This window comes from Rana temporaria, chromosome 4, assembly GCF_905171775.1.
Source record: "Rana temporaria chromosome 4, aRanTem1.1, whole genome shotgun sequence".
In the NCBI taxonomy this organism is placed as follows: domain Eukaryota; kingdom Metazoa; phylum Chordata; class Amphibia; order Anura; family Ranidae; genus Rana; species Rana temporaria.
The window spans coordinates 25405980-25419512 of record NC_053492.1 but is presented as its reverse complement, the minus strand read 5'-3'; the positions used below and the strand labels follow the sequence as shown (position 1 = coordinate 25419512).

The 13533-nt window shown below is 46.7% G+C and overlaps 1 protein-coding gene across 3 annotated transcripts in view; it reads left to right on the top strand.

Moving 5' to 3' along the window:
• Positions 1–7204, top strand: part of STMN4 (stathmin 4) — a 29329-nt gene extending 22125 nt beyond the window's left edge. For 2 of the 3 annotated variants that reach the window (XM_040348136.1, XM_040348137.1), the window contains exons 4-6: positions 247–455; positions 4100–4291; positions 6669–7204. In XM_040348136.1, coding sequence (XP_040204070.1) covers positions 247–455; positions 4100–4291; positions 6669–6728 — 461 coding nt within the window. In that variant the 3' untranslated portion in view covers positions 6729–7204. Of the gene's footprint in view, positions 1–246; positions 456–4099; positions 4303–6668 lie in introns of all 3 variants that reach the window. The other variant, XM_040348138.1, reaches the window with a different exon arrangement.
• The last annotated feature ends 6329 nt before the right edge of the window (positions 7205–13533 follow it).

Below are 13533 nucleotides of genomic sequence, written 5' to 3'. Positions count from 1 at the left end.
AGCAGTACCCTTTACTGGAAATTTCTGAAATCATTTGGAGGGGGTTCACATACTTTGCCATACAGGAAGGTTTGATGGTCAGGTGTCAACAACATTTTGGCCAGTATCCCAAACTGTTATCCTTGTCAAATGAATTATTCGTTGTAAAAGTGATTCTGTTTTTTGAATGGCTATCACAAATAAACCATTCAAATTGAACTATCCCGTTGATTCATACCATTGAAGTTTCCTATTCTCCATCTCCAGCAGATACAATTGACCTCACGTGGTGTGTCATCTCAGACATGGAAGTCATAGAATTAAACAAACGAACTTCCGGTCAAGCCTTTGAGGTCATCCTAAAGCCACCTTCCTTTGATGCTGTCCCAGAGCTCAATGCCTCGCTCCCCCAACGCCGGGACCCGTCACTGGAAGAGATCCAGAAAAAACTTGAAGCTGCCGAAGAAAGACGTAAGGTAAGCGAGAAACGGGTTAACATGGTCAAAAGGTCCAACAATTGCATCTACTAAGTTGGGTACTGTAAAATAAACATGACCCATGGATATTTGGGCTCCAAGGACAGAAAGTGTCTAGCGGTCTTTTTTCAATTTTATATAGTTACATAGGGCCAGATTCACAGAGCAAGTACGCCGGCGTATCTACTGATACGCCGGCGTACTTTCAAATTTCCCGCGTCGTATCTTTAGTTTGAATCCTCAAACCAAGATACGACGTCATTTGGGTAAGATCCGACAGGCGTACAGCTTCGTACGCCTTCGGATCTTAGATGCAATACTTCGGCGCCCGCTGGGTGGAGTTCGCGTCGTTTTCCGCGTCGGGTATGCAAATTAGCGATTTACGACGATCCACGAACGTACGCGCGGCCGTCGCATTTTCTAACGTCGTCTGTAGTCGGCTTTTTCCGGTGTATAGTTAAAGCTGGTATTTTGCGGCGTATAGATAGACTTGCCATGTTAAGTATGGCCGCCATTCCCGCGTCAAATTTTTTTTTTTTTTTTTTTTTTGCGTAAGTCGTCCGTGAATAGGGATGGACGTAACTCACGTCTAAGTTAAAAAAATGACGTTGTTGCGACGTCATTTCGCGCAAAGCACGGCGGGGAATTTCTGGACGACGCATGCGCAGTTCATTTGGCGCGGGGACGCGCTTCATTTAAATGAAACTCGCCCCCTGATCGCCGATTTGAATTCCGCCGCCAGAAATACACTACCCCAACGTTACTTACAGCGCAAAATCGTTGAGGATTCGAAATTCCGCCAGGTAAGGTACGGCGGCGTAGCGTATCTCTGATACGCTGCGCGGATCCAATTCTCTCTGGATCTGGCCCATAGTTAGTAAGATCGAAAAAAGACATTGGGCCAGATTCTGGTAGATTGTGCGTTGTCGTAGCGTAAGCCATTTACACTACGCCACCGCAACTTACTGGAGCAAGTGCCGTATTCCTCAAGCACTTGCTCCGTAATTTGCGGCGGCGTAGTGTAAATGGCCCGGCAAATCCCTGCGTAATTCAAAGGGGGCGGCTTGTATTTAAATTAAGCGCGCCCCCGCGTCGATTGAACTGCGCATGCGCCGGGCTGAAAAAAGCCCAGTGCGCATGCTCCAGCTCACGACGGAAAACGTCAATGACGCCGACGTGTGCGTCATTGACGTAAAGTCGTATTCAAGAACGACTTAGGAAAACGACGTACCCAACGGGAAAAGACGACGCGGACCCGACGCCATACTTAACATGGCATACGGCGGACTGGCGTAAGGTTACCCCTCATATAGCAGGGGTAACCTTACGCCTACGGAAACGACGTAAGCGACGACTACATGACGCAAATTCGATCGGGAATCGGCGTATCAGGCTCATTTGCATAGTCAAATGAGACCTGAACGTAAACGCCACCTAGCGGCCAGCGGCGAATTACATTTAAGATCCGACAGTGTAAGTCACTTACACCTGCCGGATCTTGGCCGTATCTATGCGAAAATGATTCTTGGAATCACTCGCATAGATACGCGGGTCAAAAAACAGAGATACGACGGTGTTTCCTGAGATACACCGTCGTAACTCTTCTGAGAATCTGGCCCATCTAGTTCAACCAACAAAAACTGAACAAGGATTTTCAAAGACCCCGTTTACCGGAACTGGGGTAGAGGATTGCTGTTATGGTGGCAGTGAAGATTTGTCTTACTTTAGAGACATCTCCTGTTTGTTCCTGTTGTATTTGGAGACAAGTGAAGGAAAACCTACGTAATGGGTCACAGAAAAAAAAATTGGCCATTCCTTACTGTATCCAAAAATAAAAAATGCTTTGTGTTTAGATAAACTTTAAAGTACAACACTCAATTTTGTGAAACTTTTTGGCAAGCTTTCCATGGTCTACACCCTTCTCATTCCGAGAAAGAATATTGCCTGGACCGAGAAGAAGGGGATAGGCCACGAAAGCTTGTCCTGAAAGAGCAAATTAGAAAGGTATCACTGATAGTACTCAGCCAGGGCCCTCTATAAGGCAGGGCCAAAGGGGCAGCGGTCCTGGGCCCTGTCATTATTGTGGGGCTCAATGCAGCTGCCTCATACTTGCCAACTATCCCAGTCTAAATTCCCCTATCCCTTGAAGTTTTAGTCCTGTGCTGAGCCCTGATATCTCAGTGTGAAATGCTGCTACGAATGCTGCTTAGCTCTGCCCTATTGTTGTGTACAGATGACTCACCTGCAGACCCTGGGCTGGATTCAGATACAATGGTGTATCTACCTGCCCGGCGTAACGTATCTCAGATACGTTACGCCGCCGTAATTTAGGGCGCAAGTTCTGTATTCAGAAACAACTTGCGTCCTTAGTTACGGCGGCCTAACGTATATGTGTCGGCGTAAGCCTGCCTAATTCAAATGCGGATGATGTGGGTGTGTTTTATGTATATTAACTGTGACCCTGCGTATTTGACGTTTTTTTCGTGAAAAAATCCCAGTGCGCATGCTCGAAATTCCGCCGCAAATCGTCATTGCTTTTGACGTGAACGTAAATTACGTCCAGCCCTATTCGCGAACGACTTACACAAACGACGTAAAATTTTCAAAACTCGACGCGGGAACGACGTCCATACTTAACATAGGATACGCCTCATATAGCAGGGGTAACTATACGCCGAAAAAAGCCTAACGTAAACGACGTAAAAAAATGCGCCGGCCGGACGTACATTTCTGAATCGGCGTATCTAGCTCATTTGCATATTCCTCACGGAAATATACGGAAGCGCCACCTAGCGGCCAGCGTAAATATGCAGCCTAAGATACGACGGTGTAAGACACTTACGCCGGTCGGATCTTAGGGAAATCTATGCGTAACTGATTCTATGAATCAGGCGCATAGATACGACCCCGCGTATCTATGCGCCGTCGTATCTGGAGATACGACGGCGTATCTGGAGATACGCCGTCATATCTCCAGATACGACGGCGTATCTGGAGATACGTCATCGTATCTTCTCTGTGAATCTACCCCCCTGTGTTTACATGTAAATAACCATCATTCATATGTAAATAGTGGTGATATTCATATGTAAATAACGGGATCATTCATATGTAAATAACGGGATCATTCATATGTAAATAGCTGAGGCCGGCAGTATTCATATGTAAATAAAGGCGGCATTCATATGTATATCATGCCCCCCTGCAGTTAAGAGATGATGTGCTGTAACCTCTAGCAACCAATCAGTGAGCGTATTACTGTACAGTAATCTCTAGCAACCAATCAACAAGAAGAAATCATGAGCTGTAACCTCTAGCAACTAACCAGTGAGCCGTAATGTGTGCTGTAACCTCTAGCAACCAGTCAGTGAGTGTTAATGATATTCTGTAACCTTTGGCAACCAATCGCAATCACTGCCTAATCTGATACAGTAAACTGATTTTAAGTCTTGCTGATATTTATTGTATGTCTCGGAGCAGATGGAGAGCAAAATTGCATGGGGGGCCCCCAAGAAAAATTTTGTCCAGGGTCCAATCAACATTAAAGACGGCCCTGTACTCAGCTATGTTGTTTCGAATGCACTAATACGGCTACAATAAAACATAAGGATTATAGATTCTAATCCCTTCTCCTTTCTCTTTAGTGCCAGGAAGCCGAGCTCCTCAAACACCTGGCAGAGAAGAGGGAACACGAGCGCGAGGTCATTCAGAAAGCCATCGAGGAGAACAACAACTTCAGCAAAATGGCCAAAGAGAAGCTGACCCAGAAAATGGAGGTGAACAAGGAGAACAGGGAGGCCCATCTAGCTGCTATGATCGAACGTCTGCAGGAGAAGGTTAGTTAAAGGTCAGTTAAAGTTGTGTCTCAAATTCTAAACTTTTATTCAAATTGTTTAATTTCTTCACGCCCGCTGTCCTCTCACCTTTGAGAACATGAAAGTGAGGCTGTTGTTGCCAGAAAAGATTTTGGTAGCAGGTCCCTGGAAATGTAGAGGTGTTTTACTTACTGTGACAGGGGTCACTTTGGGTGGGGGGTTTGTGCAACTCAGCTTACCTTGGAGCGCTCTGGAGACTCCATGTCCAGCTTCCCCAGGCCCTCCTATGTGTACATCACCCGTGTCTCTAATAGGGGCACAGGGTGAATGAGAACCCCACTATGATCTGCGCTAGTCAGACTCAATGTTGTACATACAGTACAGACCAAAAGTTTGGACACACCTTCTAATTCAAAGCGTTTTCTTTTTTTTCATGACTATGAAAATTGTAGATTCACGCTGAAGGCATCAAAACTATGAATTAACACATGTGGAATTATACATAACAAAAAAGTGTGAAACAACTGAAAATATATTTCATATTCTAGGTTCCAAGTGCTAGGTGGACCGTATTCTTCTTCAGGGGAGTTGCAGAGGCAAGGTCCACCCAAGTGCTAGGTGGGCCCTGTTCTTCTTTAGGGGACCTGCAGAGGCAAGGTCCACCCAAGTGCTAGGTGGAACTTACTCTTCAGGGCACTTGCAGAGGCAAGGTTCACACATGCACTAGGTGGGGATCCCCTATAGAGAGAACCAATAAGAGGGGAACTTTCCCATAAGGCCAAGAAGCAAGCAGACAAAATGTGAAGCCCAAAAATAAAGTGCACAGGATGTACACTTTATCCTCTCCTGAAGAGAAAGGACCCTTGCCCTGGTACCCCAGGGCGCAAGACTCCCAACGGGGGACTGGGTTACTCGTGGTCCACTCAACCAAAACCAGGTAGACTCTATTCTTCAGGGGACCTGCCAAAGCAAACTCCACCCAAGTACTAGGTGGACCATATTCTTCAGGGGACCTGCAGAGGCAAGGTCCACCCAAGTATTAGGTGGACCCTATTCTTCTTCAGGGAACATGCAGAGGTAAGGTCCACCCAAGTGTTAGGTGGACCGTATTCTTTTTCAGGGGAGTTGCAGAGGCAAGGTCCACCCAAGTGCTAGGTGGGCCCTGTTCTTCTTTAGGGGACCTGCAGAAGTAAGGTCCACCCAAGTGCTAGGTGGAACTTATTCTTCAGGGTACTTGCAGAGGCAAGGTTCACACATTAACTAGGTGGGGGTCGCCCATAGAGAGACCCCATAAGAGGGGAACTTTCCCATAAGGCCAAGAAGCAAGCAGACAAAATGTGAAGCCCAAAAATAAAGTGCACAGGATGTACACTTTATCCTCTCCTGAAGAGAAAGGACCCTTGCCCTGGTACCCCAGGGTGCAAGACTCCCGGCGGGGGACTGGGTTACTCGTGGTCCACTCAACCAAAACCAGGTAGACTCTATTCTTCAGGGGTCCTGCCAAAGCAAAGTCCACCCAAGTACTTGGATGGACTCTATTCTTCAGGGGACCTGCAGAGGCAAGATCCACCAAGTACTAGGTGGACCATATTCTTCAGGGGAACCGCAGAGGCAAGGTCCACCCAAGTACTAGGTGGACCCCATTCTTCAGGGGACCTTCAGAGGCAAGGACCACCTAAGTACTAGGTGGACCCTATTCTTCTTTAGGGTACCTGCAGGACTTTTCAGGGCATGGGCACGCTCCAAACTAACACCAGCAGCAATAAAGAAGTGATCACACAAAATGTGAAGCACACAAACAAAATACATGGGATGTACACTTGCTACTCCTGCAAAGAGAAATGACACTGGCCCTGTTCTCCTAGGGTGCAAGACTCTTGACGGGGACTGAGCTACTTGTGGTCTACCCAGCCAAAACCAGGTGGACCCTATTCTTCCAGTGTCCTGCCAAAGTAAGGGCCACTCAAGTACAAGGTGGGGCTCCCCCAAAGGAAGACCCTGACAATAAGGCCATGTGCTCTTCCCTTCAAGACTTTCAGGACAAGCCCGATGACCTACGCACTACTAATGATGCTGGGGTGAATACATGTATGGAGAAAGTGGCTGGGAGAGGTTACAGGAAGTCAGCAGCACTGAGATGCAGCTTTTTATGCTTATGGTTATGATACCCAGGATGCCATCCAACTGGAGGCTACATGCACTTTAAGCAGGGTAATTGCATTCTCTAATGTACAGATGGCCAATAGAGGGAGCAGTTACAAAACTGACTATAAAGTACAGTATAATAATAAAATATGAAATAGGAAGCATGTAAAAGTATAAAAGAATCAGGAATATATTCTAGTAATGCAAAATGTGATACTTTGATCTAATTGTCGGCGACTTGTTTCCTCTGCAGGATAAGCACGCGGAAGAAGTTAGGAAAAACAAAGAGCTGAAGGAAGAAGCTTCCAGGTAGAAGGTGGTGGCTTTATACAATTTGGACTGAGGACTCCACGGGGTGCCTGAACTGCCCAGCACAATAACAAGCAACCGAGACTCTTTTATTGCTTTTCTTTTTTTTTTCTTTCTTTGTTTGTGAATGTTAAAGAGATGACGGCAAAAAAAAAAAAAAGTCGCCTTTTTTTCGGAGAAGCTTAGGTATGGGAATTTTGGGAGGAGGTAACGGGAGGGGTCGACCATCTCATCCGCAAAGACCTAAAGAATCGTACCCTAGGAACCCAGGCTCCGATGTCTTGCCACCGTGTCACTACGCATACCATACTAAACAAACAAATTCAAATAAGCCAGCTTGCCGCGACGGGAGCTGCGAACGGCTGCCGCAGAGCACACAAGCTAACCGTTCTCTACACCTGCTCTAGGAAAGGCTGTTTAATGGCACTGATTTTATATGTCTACCATTGTATTGTCAATACATACTGATTTTCCCATTTATCTATCTGCCTCTGCGTCTCATTATTTACTTGCCTGTTGTTGTTTTTTTTTTTAAGCCTAAAGGAGCATTCTGTAAAATCAGTTAAAAATGGATTTTATTCTTTTTATATCTTGCCTTCCCTGGTTTCTCTTGTTCCCCTGCCGTCTGGAGGAGTGGGCATTCCATTAGCATGCAGACCACCCAGGTAACACCCACAAACAGTGTCGGGACAAGATCATCCAGTGCCCAGGTCAAAGATGCCAAATAACACCCCTACTTCCCTTTTTTCATTATGTACAAGCTTAGGAGGAGAAGAAGGGGGAGAGAGAGCACAGCTCACACCTCTTCCCAGTTCTCTCCTCCTTTCCTAGCCTCTTGGAGAGCTGGGCTGACATACGTAATGGCGGGACAAGAACGTCCAGTGCCCAGGGCAAAGATGCCAAATAACACCCCCTTTCCCTTTTTTTCATTATGTACAAGCTTAGGAGGAGAAGAAGGGGGGAGAGAGCACAGCTCACACCTCTTCCCAGTTCTCTCCTTCTTTCCTAGCCTTTTGCAGCGCTGGGCTGACATACGTAGTGCCGGGACAAGATCGTCCAGTGCCCAGGGAAAATGTGCCAAATAACACCCCCCTCCTTCCCTTTTTTCATTATGAACAAGCATAGAAGGAAGAGGAGGGGGAGAGAGAGCACAGCTCACACCTCTTCCGGCTCTCTCCTCCTTTCCTAGCCTCTTGGAGAGCTTGGCTGACATACGTAGTGCGGGGACAAGAACGTCCAGTGCCCAGGGCAAAGATGCCAAATAACACCCCCCCTTCCCTTTTTTTCATTATGTACAAGCTTAGGAGGAGAAGAAGGGGGGAGAGAGCACAGCTCACACCTCTTCCCAGTTCTCTCCTCCTTTCCTAGCCTTTTGCAGCGCTGGGCTGGCATACGTAGTGCCGGGACAAGATCGTCCAGTGCCCAGGGAAAATTTGCCAAATAACACCCCCCTCCTTCCCTTTTTTCATTATGAACAGGCATAGAAGGAAGAGGAGGGAGAGAGAGAGCACAGCTCACACCTCTTTCCATGTCTCTCTCCTCCTTTCCTAGCCTCTTGCAGCACTGGGCTGACAGAAGTATTGATCTGTTGTCTCTTCTCCTGTCAGCCTTATAGCAGAAAGAACTTGCTGCGCCCAGGGCAGACATCCCTTTTGCCCCCCCCCCCCTGCCCACAAGTGATGTTGAGCCTCCAAAAAAATGAAATTCAATGAATGAAAGGGACGGGTTAGAGGCGTTTGCAACAATACTTCACATGGGTGGCACAATTGATGTTTATATACAGTGCCTTGCAAAAGTATTCACCCCCCTTGGCTTTTTATCTATTTTGTTACATTACAGCCTTTAGTTCAATGTTTTTTTAATCTGAATTATATGTGATGGATCAGAACACAATAGTCTAAGTTGGTGAAGTATAATTAGAAAAATAAATACATAAAACTATTTTTCAGAAATAAAAAACTGGTAATTGGCATGTGCGTATGTATTCACCCCCTTTGTTATGAAGCCCATAAAAAGCTCTGGTGCCACCAATTACCTTCAGAAGTCACATAATTAGTGAAATGACGTCCACCTGTGTGCAATCTAAGTGTCACATGATCTGTCATTACATAGACACACCTTTCTGAAAGGCCCCAGAGGCTGCAACACCTAAGCAAGAGGCACCACTAACCACACACTGCCATGAAGACCAAGGAACTCCCCAAACAAGTAAGGGACAATGTTGTTGGGAAGTACAAGTCACGGTTGGGTTATAAGAAAATATCCAAATCTTTGATGATCCCTAGGAGCCCCATCAAATCTATCATAACCAAATGGAAAGAACATGGCACAACAGCAAACCAGCCAAGAGACGGCCGCACACCAAAACTCACGGACCGGGCAAGGAGGGCATTAATCAGAGAGGCAGCACAGAGACAAGTATTTGATCCCCTGCTGATTTTGTACGTTTGCCCACTGACAAAGAAATGATTCGTCTATAATTTTAATGGTCGGTTTATTTTAACAGTGAGAGACGGAACAACAAAAATATCCAGAAAAACGCATTTCAAAAAAGTTTTAAATTGATTTGCATTTTAAAGAGTAAAATAAGTATTTGACCCCTCCGCAAAACATGACTTAGTACTTGGTGGCAAAACCCTTGTTGGCAATCAGAGGTCAGACGTTTCTTGTAGTTGGCCTCCAGGTTTGCCCACATCTCAGGAGGGATTTTGTCCTCTTTGCAGATTCTCTCCAAGTCATATAGGTTTCGATGCCGACGTTTGGTAACTCGAACCTTCACCTCCCTCCACATATTTTCAATGGGATTAAGGTCTGGAGACTGGCTAGGCCACTCCAGGACCATCATTTGCTTCTTCTTGAGCCACTCCTTTGTTGCCTTGGCCGTGTGTTTTGGGTTATTGTCATGCTGGAATACCCATCCGCAACCCATGTTCAATGCCCTGGCTGAGGGAAGGAGGTTGTCACCCAAGATTTGACAGTATATGGCGTAGGCGGCGCACAAGTTACGGGGTTTCTGAAAGAAGCCGAACGTGCAGAGCGCAGGCGCCGTATAGAGCCGACTCACATCTCTGCATGATCGGCTTTTTTCGGAAACCCCACGACTCGTGCGCACCTACGCAATACGGGGGGCGGTGCCTTTTCCGGGGGGAACACACGTCAGTCATCTGGGCGACCTCCCAGATGACACTCCCCCTAGGCATAGAAACGCCTACTCCCGCGGGGAGAAGTAGATTGAAAAGATGGATTACAAGGTACGTAAAGCATAAAAAAATAAAATAAAATTGCGGATTATACTTGTTACGAATAGGGTTGTCCCGATACCACTTTTTTAGGACTGAGTACAAGTACCGATACTTTTTTTCAAGTACTCACCGATACCGAATACCGATACTTTTTTTTAAATGTGTCCCCAAATGCAGCCATGTCCCCCCACATATGCAGCCATGTCCCCCACATATGCAGCCATGCCCCCCCCCCAGATGCAGCCATGTCCCCCCACATATGCAGCCATGTCCCCCCACATATGCAGCCATGTCCCCCCTATATGCAGCCATGTCCCCCCTATATCCAGCCATGTCCCCCCTATATGCAGCCATGTCCCCCTATATGCAGCCATGTCCCCCCTATATGCAGCCATGTCCCCCCTATATGCAGCCATGTCCCCCATAAATCCAGCCATGTCCCCCCTATATGCAGCCATGTCCCCCCTATATGCAGCCATGTCCCCCATAAATCCAGCCATGTCCCCCCTATATGCAGCCATGTCCCCCCTATATGCAGCCATGTCCCCCCTATATCCAGCCATGTCCCCCCCATACCTAGATGCCGCCACAGCCGCCGCCGCATGGGTTAAACAGCGTGCGGGGAACATCACAGCTTTCATTCGAATAGCTGTAGTATTCCCCGCTGCGCCGCGTATAGACACTCCCCCTTGCTCGTGATTGGACAGATCCCGAGCAAGGGGGAGTGTCTATATGCGGCGTGGCGGGAAATACTACAGCTATTCAAAGAAAGCTGTGATATTCCCCGCACGCTGTTTAACCCATGCGGCGGCGTTGTTGCGGTATGCGTCGGGGTCGGCGGCGGCATTCGTTGCGGCGGCGGGGGGGTGGGTGGATGGGGCAAGTATTCTATTTAGGTATCGGGGGTATTTGCGGGAGTACAAGTACTCCCACAAATACTCGGTATCGGTCCCGATACCGATACTGGTATCGGTATCGGGACAACCCTAGTTACGAATATAAGGAAGTTGGTCAGATATACATGTTATTAGGGTGAACCTCCGCTTTAATGGGTTTTCTTGGTGACGATGGTCCCAGCTGAGATCATTGACAAGATTCCCCCGTGTAGTTCTGGGCTGATTCCTCACCGTTCTCATCATCATTGACACTCCACAAGGTGAGATCTTGTATGGAGCCCCAGACCGAGGGAGATTTTGTTATTTTGTGTTTCTTCCATTTGTGAATAATCTCACCAACTATTGTCTCCCTCTCACCAAGCTGCTTGGCGATGGTCTTGTAGCCCATTCCAGCCTTGTGTAGGTCTACAATCTTCTCCCCGACATCCTTGGACAGCTCTTTGGTCTCATCCATGATGGAGAGATTGGAATCTGATTGCTTCTGTGGACAGGTGTCTTTTATACAGACAACAAGCTGAGATTAGGAGCACTCCCTTTTAAGAGAGTGCTCCTAATCTCAGCTTGTTACCTGTATAGAAGACACCTGGGAGCCAGAAATCTTGCTGACTGATAGGGGATCAAATGCTCATTTCACTCATTAAAATGCAACTCAATTGAAATGCATTTTTCTGGATATTCTTGTTGTTATTCTGTCTCCCACTGGTAAAATAAACCGACCATTAAAATTATAGACGGGTCATTTCTTTGTCAGTGGGCAAACGTACAAAATCAGCAGGGGATCAAATACTTTTTTGCCCTCGCTGTAGGTCCCAGGCATTGTTTGAATCCACTTTACGTTGACTGACTCATTACCTCTGCTGGAAGTCTATTCCAAGCATCAACTACTCTTTTGGTAAATACATAATACTTTATTAATCCCAAAGGGAAATTGGGTAAAATGGTAAAATAATACTTTTGTCCTTCTAGGTTGAGGTCATGTCCCCCTTTTCTTGATGTTGACTTTATATCGAAAATCCTGCCTCCCTATACCTTAAGCCCCCCCCCCCCCCCCCAATGCATATAAAAGATTCACTCTATTCTAGACTGTACATATGAAGTTCCTGCAATCTCTCCTGATATGTTTTATCCCCCAGATTGTTCACAGTTTTGGCTGGACAAGGTCATCTAGAGCCCAGGGCAAACATGCCAAACTGCCCCCCCCCCCCCCAAGATGTATGAGTATTGTGTGTCAGCAAAATACCCCCCACTAAAACACTGAGCACTAATCTGCATGCTTACCCCCTAAGTATAAATCCCCCCTCTTCTCAGTACAAACCCCCCCCCCTCAACTCAAATCCTTGCCCGCCCCCCATTCTCCAAATTCCCCCAACTCAAATGCCCCCCGCCCCAATAAAAAATGACCCCTTCTAGCACAAATTCTCTTCCCCTAAACTTTTCCCTCCTAGTACACATCCCCCCCCCCTTTCAAATCCCCTCCTCCCAGCACAATTATTCTTTCTTCCTCATTCCCCCTCCCCAAATCTCTATAGATCACCACTCCTAGCACCCCCACAATTTCCCCTCCTTAACCACTTAAGCCCCGGACCTTTAGGCAGCTAAATGCCCAGGCCAGATTTTGCGATTCGGCACTGCGTCGCTTTAACAGACAATTGCGCGGTCGTGCGACGTGGCTCCCAAAACAAAATTGACGTCCTTTTTTTCCCCACAAATAGAGCTTTCTTTTGGTGGTATTTGATCACCTCTGCGATTTTTATTTTTTGCCCTATAAACAAAAATAGAGCGACAATTTTGAAAGAAATGCAATATTTTTTACTTTTTGCTGTAATAAATATCCCCAAAAACATTTTCCTCAGTTTAGGCCGATACGTATTCTTCTACCTATTTTTGGTAAAAAAAAATCGCAATAAGCGTTTATCGATTGGTTTGCGCAAAATTTATAGCGTTTACAAAATAGGGGATAGTTTTATTGCATTTTTTTTTTTTTACTACTAATGGCGGCGATCAGCGATTTTTTTCATGACTGCGACATTGTGGCGGACACAATTTTGACACATTTTTGGGACCATTGTCATTTTCACAGCACAAAATGCATTTAAATTGCATTGGGGTAGATTCAATAAGCAATTGTGTCTGCGTAACCATAGTTACGCAGCGCAATTGCTTACTTGCGCCGGCGTATCGAATGCTCCTGATTCGGGAACCCCGATACGCCGACTGCAGCCTAAGATATGCCTGGCATAAGGCTCTTATGCCATCATATCGTAGGCTGCATTCTTACGCAGGCCGCTAGGCGGCGTTCCCGTAGTGGTCAGCGTAGAGTATGCAAATTGCATACTAACGCCGATTCACAACCGTACGCGCGCCTTGCGTACGCAGTTTACGTCGTTTGCGTACGTAGTTTTTTGCGTAAGGCTGCCCCTGCTAATAGCTATGTATACCCGTCGTTCCCGCGTCGTGTTTTTGAAAAATTACGTCGTTTGTGTAAGTGAACCGTGAATGGCGCTGGATTCACGTTCACTTTGAAGCAAATGACGTCCTTGCGACGTCATTTACCGCAATGCACCTCGGGAAAGTTTCCCGACGGAGCATGCGCACTACGCTCAGCACGGGAACGCGCCAAATTTAAATGATCCACGCCCCCTACGGGATCATTTAAATTGCGCGCACTCAG